Source organism: Sciurus vulgaris (assembly GCF_902686455.1).
Source record: "Sciurus vulgaris genome assembly, chromosome: 5".
NCBI lineage: Eukaryota > Metazoa > Chordata > Mammalia > Rodentia > Sciuridae > Sciurus > Sciurus vulgaris.
This window is the reverse complement of record NC_136465.1, coordinates 150,260,795-150,277,795: the sequence shown is the minus strand read 5'-3', so window position 1 is coordinate 150,277,795 and position 17,001 is coordinate 150,260,795. Positions and strand designations below refer to the sequence as shown.

The following is a 17,001-nucleotide window of genomic DNA, read 5'->3' as shown; positions in this document are numbered from 1 at the left end:
GTGGGACACACTAATTTTTTGTGCATCAATTCAAAAAGTTAAATGTTAGGTACTAAGATGCTTGATGGAATAAGAGGAATTTTTAGAAGATTTAAGAAATAATTAAAAACATATCCCTTTGAAATTGAAATATGTGAAATAATTAAATTGTCAAAGGCATTTACAAATTAGGATATATGTAATATTAACACAAGTAAGTGAGGAGAAATACATTTTCATAGTTCTCCTGCCATTTGGAAATAGAAAACACCTTTTTTATTTCCTTGGGTTCAATCTTTAAAATAGAGGAAAGAAAATATTAGGAATGGGGAAGAAATGGTTTCCAAATTGGTTAGATCTTTGCTTTTGAAGCACATCATGACCCATATGTTACAAAAACTACTAACAGTTGTGAATGTGAGGCTGACCTTTTTTTTTAAAAAAAAAGTGCTTGAAATTTCAACAATAACAACTAAAATCGTTGAATTTGTTGAAGGAACATGGCACCTTTTTTCAAAGAGACAAGTATAGCTGATGAGACTAGCTGTAAAATTTATTAAGTTACTGAAAAAAAAAATAAGTTAACAGGTCAGAGGCTTTCTTTCTTTCTTCCAAATTAAATGTGCTCTTTAATAAAAGTGACAATAACTAAGTCCTAAGTGTTTAATTAAGATATACTGAAATATTTACTAATTTGAGTTTTTCTCGTTAAGTTTCAAAGTCACAGGGAAAGAAAACAATGAATTTATCAATAATTTTATATGAATTCAATTTTTATGAATTTTCTAGTTAATATACTTTATGTAGTGAGACTGGTACTCATTCCTACTGACAAAAGTGATGTAGAACTTAAACTTTTCTATATGAAATGTGTTGTTTTTTTAAAAAAGGAAATATCCAAAAGGATTTATAAATGTGCTGTTTGGAAGTCCAACCGAGTAAATACTTTTTATGATTTCCTTTAGAAAATTAGCACATGTCTGGGAACTGGAGATGGTGAAGTTTCAGGTATTATTTCTGCCTTCCAACTTCCTGAGATACTGTATTTCTAAACACTGACTCTTGACTGCCTCAGCAATAGCGAGGGTTCCAGGCCTGGGAATCTAAGCCACATCCCGGGTTCCCACAGCTGAGACTGAGGCATGCTGAAAATGCCCGACAGCTCTCAGCCCACACATCCAGCAACAACTGGTTTCTTCCTCTTCCTGTGGAAGAGCAACATCCTCTGAGATGAGAAGAAATGCAACCTGAGGAATGCAAGAACAGCAGTGAGCTTTTCACACAGGAAATGATGAGGGTGGCACTCTGAAAAGTGCTGTCTCCTGGACCATCAGCACAAGAGCTTCCTGCTGACCCAGAGCACAGTTTACTAGGGAGCCACATGCCATTCGTGGGCTGTTGGAGTTTCAGGGAAAGGCGAACTTAGCTTTTACCTCTTCTTTCTACCCATCTGGTTTTTAATTATTTGATACTGTATAAATGGTGAAGCTGATTGACTCTGCTCCTTTTCCATTTGATCTCTGGACAGTAAATTATTTGGTGGATATACTCAGCAAGTCTGCTAAAACAAACGTATCAGTCAGTTCTTTGTGCTTTATGAAGTCAAGTTATGTAAAATATATTAGAGAAATTAAAACCTTATAATCTTGGTTAATTGGCTCTTGAGGCCCACTGGTGGTCCTTACCTAGTTCTTTGTCTTTTTCAATTTCCTTCCTTTTGCTTTCTGAGACAGTCAGACATCAGTAGAAGATATCTACTACTATGAAAACATGATATATTCTCAAACACAAATCAAACTTATAAATTTAAAATTTTAACACTTAAAATTTAGGTTGACTCAAAGTGACTTTTTCAATGAATGAATGTTTTAGAATAATTTGATTTCCAGTTTTTTCCTAATTCCAACAGTATTTTGTTTCTCATTTGCTTGAGATGATGTGACCATTAGAAAACTCAGATTTTATAATCATATGTATTCTTTTTTATTAGAGCTTTATGGTTGTATATAGTGTAGGGAATCATATATACTTTTAAAGCTTTTCTGAACCACTTCAGAATTTTGGTAGGTTTCAGTATTTATGATGACAAATTTCTTTTGCTTTTTATGTATTTCTTTGGAGTATTTTGCTGGAGCACATAAGAGTTACTTGTTTGTTTTAAATTGAAGAGGAGATGGAGAAGGAATGCCAGGCATTTCCTTTTCCTTTTCAGAATGTCTTTTTAATGAACATTCCTCTTTTCCTCCTTGTGAACAAACCATTTCAGTTCAGCAAGGGCCCTCCAAGTGTCTAGTTTCTAATAACCCAACCTTTTTGTTTAGTTTCCTTGCCCTAGGGAGGTACTTGTTTCATGCATTAACTATGTCTTCTTACCTCAGAGTTCTCTGTTTTTACAGATTTCTAAGCCACCTTAACCAGCTCCCTGTATTAAACTAATTCTGTTAAAATAACTGTTGTCATTTTTACTTTCTTGCTGAACCCTGAATGATACATAGTAAATCATCTCAAAGAAATAAGATATACACACAAAGATTTTTATGCAAGGGTGCTTATTCCACCATTATTTATAACAACAAAAAGGAACATAAACCAAATGTCTTTTAATAAGGTATTAGTTAAGTAATTTTAACAGATGAAATGGTATATACCCCATTCTTTGTTTAATTACAACTAAAAACTTTGTGATTGTGAATTTGACTCTGGACTAGTGGAAAAATTGTTTTACAGGACAGTATTCAAATAAGTGGCAAAATGTTAGATGGAATAATAGTATCATGTTAAATTTCCTTATTTTCCTAATCATACCATGGTTATGCGAGTGAATGGACTTGTCCTCAGGACATACCTACTGTAGTATATGAGGGTAAGGGGCAACTTCTGTCTGCAACTTCTCAAAAGATTCAGAAAAAAAATTACCTAGATAGATGGCAAATTTGATGAATCTGAAGAAACATTTTATTATTCTTGCAACTTCTAAGTTTGCAATTATTTCAAGTTTAATCAAGTTAAAAAGCCAAAAATTGTATTTCACTATGTCACAGGTAAAAATATTCCATATATATGAAAATACATACCATCATATGAAAAAAGTATAACAATTTTGTAAAGGGAAAAGTGTGTTTATCTGTTCAACAGAATTCCTTACTAACCTGGGCATTGGAATTTGTCCAAGTTTATCTCACCAATAAGTAACAGTGCTTGGTTTTGAACTCTTATTTGGCTTTGGAATATGTGCTTTTACCTACTGTGTATTATGTTTCTAAAGAAGTAACTTTCTTAATTCTACAAAGAATAAATAGTAATTTAAATGAGAACACACACCTATATCCTCTCACAAAATGAAAAAAAAAGTATTGCCAGGAGACAACCATTGTTAACTTTTGAAATGTAGTCTTCCAGGAAGAGGTGGGGGTTATTAGAATCCAGACACTAGGACAGGAGACCTTGTCCTCTAGTCCCAGGAGCTCAGACCCTATGGAACCAAGGCCAAATGTACAAGGGGCAGCAGCCAGGTAATGCTAGAATATCCAGGGTGTTTAGAGCTGCTGCGGCAAGAGGCTCTGGGAAACAGCAATCAGGGAGGAACAAGTCTCCCCTCTCTTCTCTGGCCTCTGGTGTCTATCTCCTGTCCCCCATTAACAGATTCAGATAGGAAACCAACTGACAAGAGAAAACTCTAGTTTTCAGAGCCCTAGTCTCTGTAATACAAAACAGAGTTTGGTAAAGTGGATTTGGAGCCAAGAGACATACTCTGTTTTATACAGGGAGTACTGGATAAAAGGTAGGCACTTTTTTGGGGGTGTGGGGCAGTTACCAGAGACAGGGTCTCACTGAGTTGCTTAGTGCCTCACTTTTGCTGAGGCTAGCTTTGAACTCAAGATCCTCCTGCCTCAGCCTCCCGAGCCGCTGGGATTACAGGAGTGCACTACCGCATCTGGCAAGGTAGGCATTTTAAAAAAAACTTTATAAGGCAAACTTCACTCTAGAATGAGCAAATAAATACTGATTCCTATCAGTATAAATACTGATACACATGAAATTTTTTATTTCCTACACTTTTAAATATACTAGGCAGTGTATTTTTGTTATTATGTACTTTAAAAGTTTTAAAAACTTAGTAAAGGGCTGAGGTTGTAGCTCAGTGGTACAGTACTTGCCTAGCATGGGTGAGACACTGGGTTTAATCCTCAGCACCACATAAAAAACAAATAAGTAAAAAATAAAGGTCAAATTCTATTAAATAAAAAAACTTTTTAAAAAAGCTTAGTAAGATATTACCAAGTGAATTCCATTTTTTAGTGACTTGGCAACTTTTAACGTTTTCACAGTTATGTTCACTTGTGTTTCTGAGAATTGCCTATTTGTATACTTTTCTCATTTTCCTGTTGTACATTTAAAAATCGATCTTCAAGTCATTTTAATGCAAAGGGTTGACCCTTTGCCATATGCTGCAAATATATTTTCCTTGTTTGTCATTTCCACTTAAATTTTGTTTCTGAACATTGATAGGTTTAGCTGCATTAACTATTTGAAAACTATATTGTTTGCATTTTACAATTTGTTTGGATTCTATGCAACAAAAGTCCCTTCCTAAATCCCAAACATACCTTTAGCTATTATTTTTAAGAATTTACTTTTAACAATAAAATCTTAAATTCCAGGTACATCAATTCAGGTATGAGGTACAAATTTAGTTAACAGTGTGCCCTCAAATTTGTATTGTTTCTTTCTTTGCCAATGTGAATTACCTTCATTAAACATTATTTTCTTTTGGAAACTGACTGCTATCTTATTATTCTGTTTGTTCTTGATCCATTCTCAGACATTGTTGTCATAGCTTTAGAATATTTCTTTAAAATATTTTTCAGTTTTGCCATTAATTTTGAAAATATTCTTGCTCTTTATTATCTACATGAACTTGAGAATTATTTTATCTGTTCTCAAAAAATATTGCACTGAGATGTTGATTGACTTGTCATTAGACTTATAAAATAACTTGAGAACTACCTACTTTACCACCTTGAATTGCTCATCCAGGAACGTAGCATATAGAAAAGTCTTTTACATTTTTCACTGCATCAGATTTAGGAATGTTCTCATCACATACCTGTGGTTCCCATAGAAATAGCCACCATTTTTATAGTCTACTTAGCATTTTACCTTCCTTTTCACTTGAGCATGCACATAGATTCTCTCACTCCGCAATTTAGCCTTCAAGAGGTTGGGCAACCTGCCCAGAAGTGAGGAAATAAGGAAGGCAAGCAAGACCTGGATCTGACTAGCACCAAGGCCCAACTGCCCCCACAACAGGTAAAGACACCCACTTGCCCTTGTTGTCCACATGGTTTAAACCCAAGTAAATATTTCTTCACTGTAGTACTGTAGCTAAAGAGGCCTGCTCAGTATAGGAGAAAAAAACAAACATGAGTGCTAAGGACATCCAGTGATGAAACAGGTGGAGAAATCAGCCCTAGAGTCAATGCTAGTAAGTTATTGGTCTTTGAGCCCACTTTAAGATTTTACATTTTGCCTATTTCCATTTGCCAAGTAGTTAAATTCTAGATATATACTATACTTTAATGAGCAAAGTTCTTTAGCATAGTGTTAGAATTCTCATTAAAAATAAACAAACAGTTGTGTTAAAGATATTGATTATCCAAAAGGTGTGCCACTTGGCATGTTTCTCACAGGTGCTCAAGCCTGATCACATGAATATAGCTTCCTGGTATGAATAATTAGTTCATCTATCACATCTTAAATGTCTTTTATAATGATAAAGTGACTTTACCTCTGTTGGCAGTCTTGTTACTGTTCTCTATACCCCCCAGATTTGTACCCCTGCCCATCACTAATTTTCACTTTTGTGTGTTCAGTTTTTAGGAGAGGAAATTCTGTGTGGCAAGAACTGTGTGTATTTAAGTTTTATTTGGTGGTATTATTGCTGTAAGTTCTGGTGGGTGCACGTTTATTTCCTTTGTGGAGTAGATGAAAATATCACTTTACATCAGATTTGGTTAGTGTGATTTTTATAAAGTAAATGCTATTTTCCATTGACTTTTATTTTTAAACAGAATTATATTTTTTTGGTAAATATCCTCAGCTTATTGTTTTAGAAATCTTGTGGGCAGGACTCAAAAGCATGCCTACCCCCATAATATTTTGGTTGTTCTTTGTTTTTTTCCTAGTAATTTGAAGTACTTGTATAGCTATGTAACTGTTTGCGGAATCCAGGCGTTTCTTCCAACTTCTCCCCACCTTGCTATTACTATTGCTCAGAGCATGAGTAACCATTTTTCCAAGGGACCCAGGCTCCATATTCACAGCTTCTCAGTTTACATGTCTTGGACTGATTATGTGGCAGAACTGTGTGTGTGAGTTTGTAATTCCTTGTCCTGGTTGGAACTTTCAAAGAAATTTTGTAGTTCACTTGGGCAGTTCCTCCATTTGAAACTTCAGGTTCAGTACAATGAATATTTACCCTACTTTTTCCATTCTCCAAGGTTAATATTAGGTAAAATAAACTTACTTTAAACTTATTTTAAATCTAGCAAGAGGCAAAGTACCATACTGAGTAAATGATATTCTAAATTTAGAAATATGCATTCTGAGGATAATGATTTAACAAAATTTCAGAATGTTACATAATTAAAACAATTCATTATTTTAAAATAGAATTGTAAATGTGTCATTAAAATCAAGTGAAGACAGTTGTGTGCTTTGGAATATCAGTTGAAATCTGAAGAATTTAAGAAGTACTCTTCCTGTTTTGTACTTTCAGAAAATTCTGTGTAGTTTTTGTACATTTGAGTGTGTGGTAAAATTACTAAAAGAAATTTAAGATTTTAACACTATTTTAAAATTATTTTGTTCTTTCCTTTTATAGAAATTATTTCTACAAAGTGCTCTGTGCATTATAAAAGTAATAAACAGGTGGCTATTTTTACATTTGGGGCACTAATGTATTAAGAGTCCTAGCCTTCATATCTCACCTGTGGGAAAAGCAATCTTTGTCCGATATGCAATTCAAAGACATAAGAAAATTTAAAAATATAAAATCGTGTCTGAAAATATTTTTGATCTGAGTATCTGGGCAGCTTTATCAAATAGAATGGAGAAAAAACGTTTTAATTTCAAAATAAATTATTACTCACAATAATGTATTTGAAACTGTTGATTTAGAGAACAGTTCTCTAATATATTAGGAATACTTAAGTGTTAAAATCTGTTTATTTCTACTACTAAGTGCTATAATTATTTTTTGTATTTATTATTCAAAGGAAATGACAGTCACAGGTTTTATATCCCTAACTATGACCGTGTTTGTGAATATATTTGCTTATTTTTAGTTTCTACTTTAGCACTCTTTCCAGGCGGTTCTCTTGGCAACGGTGATATTGCTTCTGCCTGTCGTGTATTTTGTGCTTAATTACTCTTTCATTATATCTCCCCACTACTTCTTTCATGCAAAGGTTCTTACTATTCTGTCCAACCACTAACTCATGTAATTTTTCTTACCATATTTTTAGTCAATTTTCCCTAAATGTAAAGAAAATGAATTTTTAAAGAATTTAAATAGTTTAAAAAAAATGGATATACTAAAAATTTGTATCTTCCACTCTTACCACCAGTCTTTCCCTAGCCATTTTCCACCCCAGGGCAAGAGATTTGGATTTGACCACAAGAGCTGGCATTTGCTTATTTTCTCTGCTACTTACGTACCTGGTACAAAAGAATCTACAGTACTGGTAGACTGCTGCATAGAGACTAGGGCCAACCAGCTCATTAGACTGGAAAGACAGTACATAGGGAATTAATTACTCTTCTGCCCATTGCTCTTTAGACCCCAAATAGTGAATCTTGGCAAAAATAGAAAATCTTTCAGAATGCTACTCAGAGATGAGCTGGGTGTCTGTAGGAGCAAAGCTTAGGGCATGAATTTTGTGATGTCAGTATCATGAAGGAAAATGACTCAGCCTAAGTCAGGGGCTGGCTCAGTGGACATTGCTGATTTGTGAAAAACAAACATGCCAGACTCTAGGTCAAAGTGGGGGTGGGGAGTCTGTGAGTGGGCTAATGTGCTTTGCAAAAGCTATCATGGACCATCACCTGGTATGTTGAGAATATAAACTGAAGGATTGACTAATCACTAGTATGCATCAGGTGGGCTCAGAGAAAGATGCCCTGTGAGATGGGGTGGAGCTAAAATCTAAAACCTTGCTACTCCAAATGTGACCTGTGGACAGTTTGCTAGAGCACCACTTGGAAAGTTAGTAAAAATGTAGATTTTCAAGTCCCACACCAGACCTAACCAAAAGATACCCTGCATTTTAGTAAGATCCCCGGGTGATTCATGTATCTTAAAATCAGTTATAAAAGTGCTGATCTCAAGCTTCAATAAGTGTTGAAGTAAGAGGATTGGGAGTACTAGAAAGTTCTCATTAGAGAGGACAGGCATGCAAAGGCTGCCCTGCTTGGTCTAGTCTAGGAATTGGGTCCAGGGATGGGCAAGGCATTACAGTGAGCCAAGCCTGAAAAAGATTGTAGGAACTAGGCATGCAGGCCTTTTAAACATTTGGTCCTTTTCAGCTTGCAAATATCTTCCCAGCAACAGAATAGACAAATGGAAACTGGTTCAGAGTGAAAGTCAGTAGTAGTCCAGACAAAAACTGAAAATAACTGGCATTAGGATTATCTTAGTGAAGATCAATAGAATGGAATTCATTCGATAGATACATAAGTGGTATAATTGATAAGATTTGTAATGAGTTGGAAGGAAAGGAAGATTATTAAGGATAATTCTTAAATTCTACCTTGGACAATGATGTACCATTCATTAATGTAGGGGATTTCTAAAATTTTCTATCCTGAGTTCCAATTTGGATATGTTGAGTTTCATGTCTTTGAAACATTCAGGAGTACCTGGCAGGTATGCCATAGTACACACATATCTGGAGCTTAAGGGAAAGATCTGGACTGAAAATAAAATGTGAGAGTATTCTGCATGTATGTGGCAAATAAAGTATCAGGCTTAGATGAGACTGAGAGTACAGAGTAACAAAGAGGGCCTGGCAACACAAATAACATGTGTCTCATGCAATAGATACAATTAACCCCAATCTGACTGTACATTGCATACATGAAATGTTACACAGTACCATATAAATGTGTGCATTTACTATGTCAACTAAAAATATGTATATTAATAAAAATATTTAAAAAATACTTAAGATTGGGCTTGGAGGAATTTAAATAAAACAGTGTGATGAAACAGGATAAGCCTTCAAAGGAGGCAGAGAAAGGGATAGGAGGAAGCAGGGAAACCAGAGAGCATAGTGTTATGGCAGCCAAGGGAGAAGAAATGGTAAAAGTCAATATGACTCAAAGTCCAGAAAAGGACTGAAAAACCTTTGCTGAATTTAGCCAAGATTACTGGTAATCTTTCTTTCTTTCTTTCTTTCTTTTTTTTTTTTTGTTTTGTTTTGTTTTGTTTTTGGCACAGTAACTAAGGAAGGATTGAACCCAGGAGTATTCTACCTCTGAGCAACATCCCTAGCTCTTTATTTTGTTTTGAGACAGGGTCTCTTTACGTTGTCCAGGCTGCCTGTGAACTTGTGATCCTCCTTCTTCAGCCTTGGGAATAGCTGGGATTATAGGCATGTGTCACCAGACTTGGCTATTGGTGACCTTTAAAGAGAGGGAAAAGTGAGCTAAGGAATAAACTAGAATAAATTTGTTCTTTTATTCAATACATTTTCTGAGTACCTGTTATATACCGAGCAATGTAAATGTACAAAGGAAAAACCAAGTCTAGTAATAGTGATGTATACTGAAATAAGTGAGCCTCAGCAATTTAGCAAGGCCCTAAGCAACTTAGCGAGACCCTGTCTTTAAATGAAATATATTTTAAGAAGGGCTGGAAATGTGGCTCATGGTTAAGAACCTGAGTTCAATTTCTGATACCAAAAAAAAAAAAAAAAAAAAAAAAAAAAAGTCTGAAAACTTAGAATTAAGAGTCTTTAATTAATCAGGCCATTGGGTTCCCAATGGTGACTCCTAAACTTCATAGTAAATGGGATAATTATGATAGATATCATTTGCATCTTAATTATCAGAAAGGATCATTAGAAGACTGCTTATTTTAATAATACCGATTATTTGGTAAAGAACAGAACTGAAATATGAAATAGAAAGAAACTCCTTATGTTTACTGGCTGTGCATAATGAACAGGCTTTGGTGGTGTCATGACTTCCTCATTGAGAACTTCCTGCTTACTCATCTGAGTTTGAGCATAAAGATAAATTGTCATGATTCTGTATCTTTCACGTTCATATTTCTCAGACTCCTGGCATCTATGAAAATATTCTCTGAGTTTTATGTGTGGTATTCAAATATTTTTTTTCCTGAGCTATTTTCCTCATGGTAACTATTATGAAAAAAGTCTTAAAAAAAATAATAACCAGGGTCATTATTTTTATTGTCTTTGGTTTTATCAGCAAAGTAAGAAAAGAAAAGAACACATACTTTTACATACAAAAAGGTTTAGAGGCAGGAGGATCTGAAGTTCAAGGTCAGCCTAAGCAACTTAGACTCTGTCTGTAATAGAATGTAAAGGTCTGGAGATGTAGTTTAGTGGGAGAGTACTTGCCTAGGCCCAGTGTTAATCCCCAGGATCCCCGCCTCCAAAACACACACATAAAGTATGAAGGGAAAATATATCTCTATTAAACAACATAGTGTTGTTATCTTATTTTCAGTTACTTATGATGAAATATTTGTTACTGATACTCTATTCATAAGTCATTTAAGAATGCTATACTTTCTGGAGACTTTTATGCCATAGTTTTTCAACTGTGTCCTGTTACATAATCTTTAGTTTTTATCAAAGGATTAAACATTTGAGATGAAGTTTATGTATCTAACTGCTCAATGTTAGACTGACTTTCTTTGCTATTATCAGAAAATCATTTTTCATTCATTAAGATGATGAAGCCAAAATTTCTATATAGATATTTTAATTTTGCCTGCTAAGTTTCTTTTTCCAAAGTATTATAAACATTTTTTCAGACAGCTATCTGGAAATGGAAATCTTTTACTATTTTTCAAATTACATTTGAGAGCTTGATTGGAGGTTCTAGCAGGGGAGCGCAGCTACTCATATACCCTTGACCGAAGAACGGTCCTCCTCTATCGGGGTAGGTCGTCCTCTTCTACCGAACGCGCAGCTTCGGGAGGGACGCACATGGAGCGGTGAGGGAGGAAGGGGACACCCGCCTAGCCAGCCAGATCAGCCGAATCAACCCTGGCGATCAATGGGGTGACAGATGTCGCAGCCAGATCGCCCTCACATCCTCAAATTACATTTGAAAATGCCTAATTCTTTGGTGTTTGTTAAACAGCAGTTTTTATTTTAAGTGTATACTTAGAATATACTTATTTATTTATGACTCAGTATTCATTAAATATAGCTTTCATTTAATTCCTATCTGACTTTAAATAGTTTATTATTTAATTTGAGAAATTGAATATATATGTAGGAAAGATTTTTTTAAATGTGGAACTTAATGGATAGAGAAACATCGTTAAAGCAAGAGTTTCATTTATTATACTCTGTGGGCCTTACATAGGTACTTAGCATGTTGTCAGCTCTCTGAAGAAAAGTAAGCTATGACTCTCAATGGTCTAAGTATTTTGACTTCTAGTGGAGGGGAAAGAGGACAAGATGTGACGATATTAATGATGGTGATGATGGGTAATTTAATACCAACTACAGATTAAATCTTTACCTACCTTCTCACAACAACCATGTAATATAACCCAATATTATTATCTCCATTTTACAGAAAGGGAACTGAAACTTAGGTCAAGTAACTTCTCCCAGGTCGTACTCTTAATACACCAGAGAGAAGGGTTTAAACCAAGTCTGAGTGACTTGAAGTCCCATTTATACAACCATCCTATTGTATGATGTCACAGATACTCATGCTATCACAAAGAGCAGAAATGCAAATAATAATTAACAATTGCTTTAAGAAGCAACTTTGAATTGTAATAGAGATTTGAAGAAGGGGTAGATTTCATCTATTTTAGGAAGATGAAGAAAGACTTTATTGTTTTTTAGATATAAGATAATATAAAGTTTATATACTGAGTCCACATAGAAAACTTTTACTGGTTTTTAAATGACTTAATAAATAATAAATGGGCAGAAGACTCTCAATACCAAGCTGTCAATGCACATTACTGTTACTCTGTAACCACAGTTAGCATTAATCCTGCTAGAATGTTCATATTATGTATGATGATGAATAGAACAATAAACAAATATTTGTCCTCTAAAGGATGATCTGTACGGCCTGCCAGCTTTTTGAATGTATCTTTGTTAAGTGATTGGATGAATTTCTGCCTTAAGGTTACCTCTTCATAGAATTAAAATAAGTACAAAAAAAGAAGCTGAAGTCTTACTCAAGCAAGCAAAGCATGACTTACTTTCTCCATATAATCTTTAAAAATTAAACCATGACTTTTAACACACAGCTCACATCTTTTGAACTTACCACTTGAAGGGTTTTGAGAAACAGAAAACAGAGCCTTTAAGAAAGGCTAAGGAATAGTATTATTTATCTCAGAGAACAAGGAAGCATGGGAAATAATTTTCAAAAATGAATTCTAAGTAATTCTTCTGATTCTGTGGTAAGTTTATGTTTCATAAAAATGAAGGCAGTTGGGTGGTGGGGAGAGGTAATATCCCCTTCCTCCTGTGATTGTCCTCCCTCCTGCATGCTCTGCTCAAGGTTAGAAAATGCTGGGTTAATGGGAGTTGGTTCTGTTTATCAGGCTGAAAGTTCAGGGGTCCACAGTCGTTCTATAGTCAGAAAGCCTTTGCAGTGAGCTGGGTGTGGTGTTGCTGCCTGTAATTCTAGCACTCAGGAGGCTGAGCAGGAGGGTCATAAGTTTGAAACCAACCACAGCAAATTAGTGAAGCACTAAGCAACTTAGTGAGATCCTGTCTCAAAATAAAAAGGGTTAGTGTTTAAGTGCCTCTGGGTTCAATCCTGGGCACAAAAAAGAAAAAAATACAAATTTTTGAGCCAGCTGTGATGGGACAAACCTGTAATCTCAGTAGCTTAGGAGGCTGAGACGGGAGGATTCCAAGTTCGAGGTCAACCTAAACAACTTAGTGAGATTCTGTCTCAAAATAAAAAGGACTGGGAATGTAGCTCAGTTGTAAAGTGCTCCTAGGTTCAATCCCTAGTACAGAGAGAGAGAGAGGGAGAGAGAGAGAGAGTTTTTGAAGACATCTTTGACTGTTGATTTGGGTGACTTTCTAGCATAAAAAAGTGGTGATGGAATGTTTGATTTTACAGCACACATATTAAAATTGAGGTGCAGAAGATACTCGAGTGTCAGGATAACATGAAATTTATCAAGTAGTCAATGTTTTTGGAATTGTTTTTATCGATAGGCTCAGGGTCATAAAGGTGTCAATTTTGAAATCTATAAATTTGAGAAAATACCAATAAGCATCCCAGTAAAATGTTTAATTAAACTTAAAAAGTTAATCATATAACTTATATGACAAAGCAAAGAGGGAGAAAAAAAAGCCAGGATGGTTCTGAAGGTTGAACCTTGTTAAGCTCCATGTGGTGTTTCAGAGAGAAAGTAAGAATCCGTGACAGAAGGCCGGTGACAGAACCACACAGGTGTGGAAGTCGCTATGTGGAAGATGACTGCAGATCTATGGAGATGGACTAGCCACTAAATACTCTGTTCCTTGATTGCTGGGACAATCATGCATTTAAAAATAAACTAAAATTCTGTTCTTTGTGGTACTTTTAGCTAGAAACAAAAAACCAATACCTAAAGACTTAAATGTGAAAAGTAATACTTTAAAGTCCCCAAAGGAAGACAATGTATTTATGCATTCCGGACATGCAAGAATTTCATTTGAAGAAACACAAAATAAATTATAAAGGAAAAGTTTGATAAATTTGACTGCATTAAAAACAAAACTTTTACTTAAAAAATTCATAAAAGGGAAGACGAACCACAGAGTAGGGAATGTATCATACACATAAAGAACAAGTATCAGTATCCAGAATATATAGAGAACTCTCAAATATAAATTAGAAAAGAGATAAATAGATCAATTTAAAAAGTGGGCAGAGGATTTAAGTGGGCAATTTACAGAATAATTATCAATATACACATAAAATATGTTCAAGTTTCTGGTAATCTAAGAAATGCACAATGAAATTAAAGTCATGAAGTGTGGTTTCCTGCCCATAATTTTTATAAAATTTGATGTCTAATGGTCAATTATTTGTGACTTTGTAGATAAAAGAGACTTCTGCTAATAGAAGTTTAAGTTAATGCTAGCATTTTGAACAATATCTGGTAAAACCATGACTTAGCTATTCAACACTAGCAAGAAATCTCATGCCTATATACAGGAGACACTTAAAATGTTCACTATAGCAGTCATTGTTGATTAATAATAGAAGGAATAGTTTGTGGAATAGTCAATGGAATACTATTTTGGCAATATAAGTAAGTAAACTAGAATTCTATGCCTCACCGTTTGACAAATCTAACAATGTTGTTTAACAGAAAATACCAAAAGGTTCTACTATAATACGGTTTTATGTAAAGTTTTAATACAAGCAAAATCAGCTTCTTAGGTGTAGACTCAAAAAGGTATTCAGTTGAATTTTCTGATATGGTGTTTGTATTTTTCTCACAACATCCCTGACAGGTGACCATCCCAAGACTATTTTAGAATCTTCCATGATGAGAAAGTTACTTTGGGTGAAATTGTCAAGACCAATTTTAGATAGACTCTTCTGCTTTTTGTCTGTTTTGTTCTGTGCTTACAGAATTAAAGCAAAACTAGAAATGTTGATTGTAAACAAAACTGATATATTTTCATTAGTTTTTTAAAGATATATCTGAAGTTCAAGTTACTGATCATTGTTACAAGTGAAATTCTTACTTTTTCATTCACATTTGTTGGAAAAATCCTTGTGTTATTCAGCAGAAGCCATAAGGTACACCGTTACCAGTCAAAAATCATGAAGTGATTTGTAGTTAGGTGATACATGCATGCATTGTTCTCTTATCATGCTCTTTGGCATTAAGGATAGGAATTTCCAGCAGAGAGTGGCATTGGCTTTACCTTAGGTTTATACTTCTCTCCAACTACTATGTTAATGCTAGTTTTTGTGTGTGGATGGCTCAGCTCATGCAGGACAGTCAATTGAATTCAGTTCAACAATTTCTATGTCCTGTCTCATGTATGAGGCTAGACACCTGAGAAAAAAGAGGATAAAATTATGACTCCATCCCTCAAAAGGGGTTTATAACCTTCTAGGAAATACCAATATGTAGACACAAATAGAGTAAGGAGTGACAAATGCTGTACTCATGGCAAGAACAAAGCAAAGTGGCACCAGTGATTAATTCTGACTTGCTGGCCCAGACAGTGGTGGGTGGGAAAGGTAGAAGAAGGAAAGGAGAAAAAGAAAGAAATACATGACGGGTGAACTTTGAGAAGTAATCAAGCACCACAATAGTTGACTGTTCCTTTGCTAATTACATAAGTAATATTAGTTTAGGCTGTGAATCTGCATCATTTCTGTCTTGCTGGCTTAGCAGTGACTGAGATGTGGCGGTGTGGGGAGGGATCTTGCCCTGCCCTGTCTTGGTTCTCTCCCACAGTGGAGAATCCTTTGAGGGCAGGCGTCATACCACACTCACAGTTACAACTGGTAGGTGCTCCTTATGAGGTAGGTGCTCAGTGAGTGTGTACTCAAAAAAAAAAAAAAGAATATTAGCAATTTTGAAATAGGAGAGGATCTCAAAGTTTTGGGAGGAGCCGTCACTATAGACTCAATTTGCTAGAATTCTGTTGGCCCAGAATGTTAACATCAGTACCTTTTTAAATTTTATGAATTAGTATAGTGAAACTTCCCTAAGTGATGCCTCTTACTCTTCCCCTGTACGGACAATGCAAAGGAAGTGTTGGTTAGTGAAAAAGAATCTGCTTACGTGAAGGTCCCAATACCTTTGAAAGCCAGAAAGGCAAATGTGCCAGCTGACTGCTGCTGCCAGGTGGAGATCTGGTACTAGTGTTCTCAGCCTATTCCCTGTTTCATTTTCATATTCTCACTTGATAGTAATGTATTTGCTGACTGATCCCAAAAATGAAGTTTATTATTTAGGCTATGTTAGAGCCCCTTTATTGCTTAGATGGTTTATGGTTTTAAATCATTTCCCCCCATTTTCATTTTGCCATTTCTTCACTAACTACCTTGACTACAAACCACCAGAGTTTAAAGATTGGTTTGTTAATTAGATTGAGTCCTTTTCCCAGGAAGGACTGGAACTGTGATTTCAATATGACCAATGATACTTGTGGCCATGTGAGTACATACTTAGGAAAATTGTGATATGTATTAAAAAATAAATAAAACTCTCTTGGTTATAGAGAATTTGATTTCCATCTGTGAGAACAGTGATAAAATCTGTATGTAAAAGACATTCAAGTTCCTATTAAATACTAGATATGATCCCAGCTGCAGGGATACAGTGGTGAGAGCAGTAGACATGGTACTGTCTACTGGAAAAGACAGGCAGTAAACAAGGAACAGATATATAATTGCAAACTTTGATCAGTTGCCGAGGAAATCGTCAGGATGCCAAGCCAGCAAATAGAAGGTCCAGCTTTACTAGAGTGTTCAGGATTGCTTTCCTGACATTTACACTGAAATTTGGAGGCTGCAAAGGGCTCAGGCACACTAGGGTAGGGTAGCAGAGAAATTCATTGCAGACAGGGAAGAAGCAAGGAAGAACGAAAAGCTTGTTCTTTGAGCAGGAATTATTTACTATGGGGTGAGAATGTATGTGCATGGGCAACCATATATTGTCCCCAGTGAATGAGGTGGCTGCCTAGGATCAGGAATGCAGACTGTAATCATGAGACAGGACTTCCCAGTGAGTCCTTTGTGTTTCCATACTCACCTTTA

General features: G+C 35.3%; 1 protein-coding gene across 9 annotated transcripts in view; it reads left to right on the top strand.

Moving 5' to 3' along the window:
• Positions 1-17,001, top strand: part of POC1B (POC1 centriolar protein B) — a 92,898-nt gene that overhangs the window by 59,431 nt on the left and 16,466 nt on the right. Inside the window, exons 11-12 of one of the 9 annotated variants that reach the window (XM_079139204.1) lie at positions 5,853-5,922; positions 6,863-6,909. The exons of 4 other annotated variants lie outside the window; for them this stretch is intronic. In XM_079139204.1, coding sequence (XP_078995330.1) covers positions 5,853-5,922; positions 6,863-6,864 — 72 coding nt within the window. In that variant the 3' untranslated portion in view covers positions 6,865-6,909. 4 more of the 9 variants (XM_079139203.1, XM_079139200.1, XM_079139202.1 and 1 more) reach the window with 4 other exon arrangements.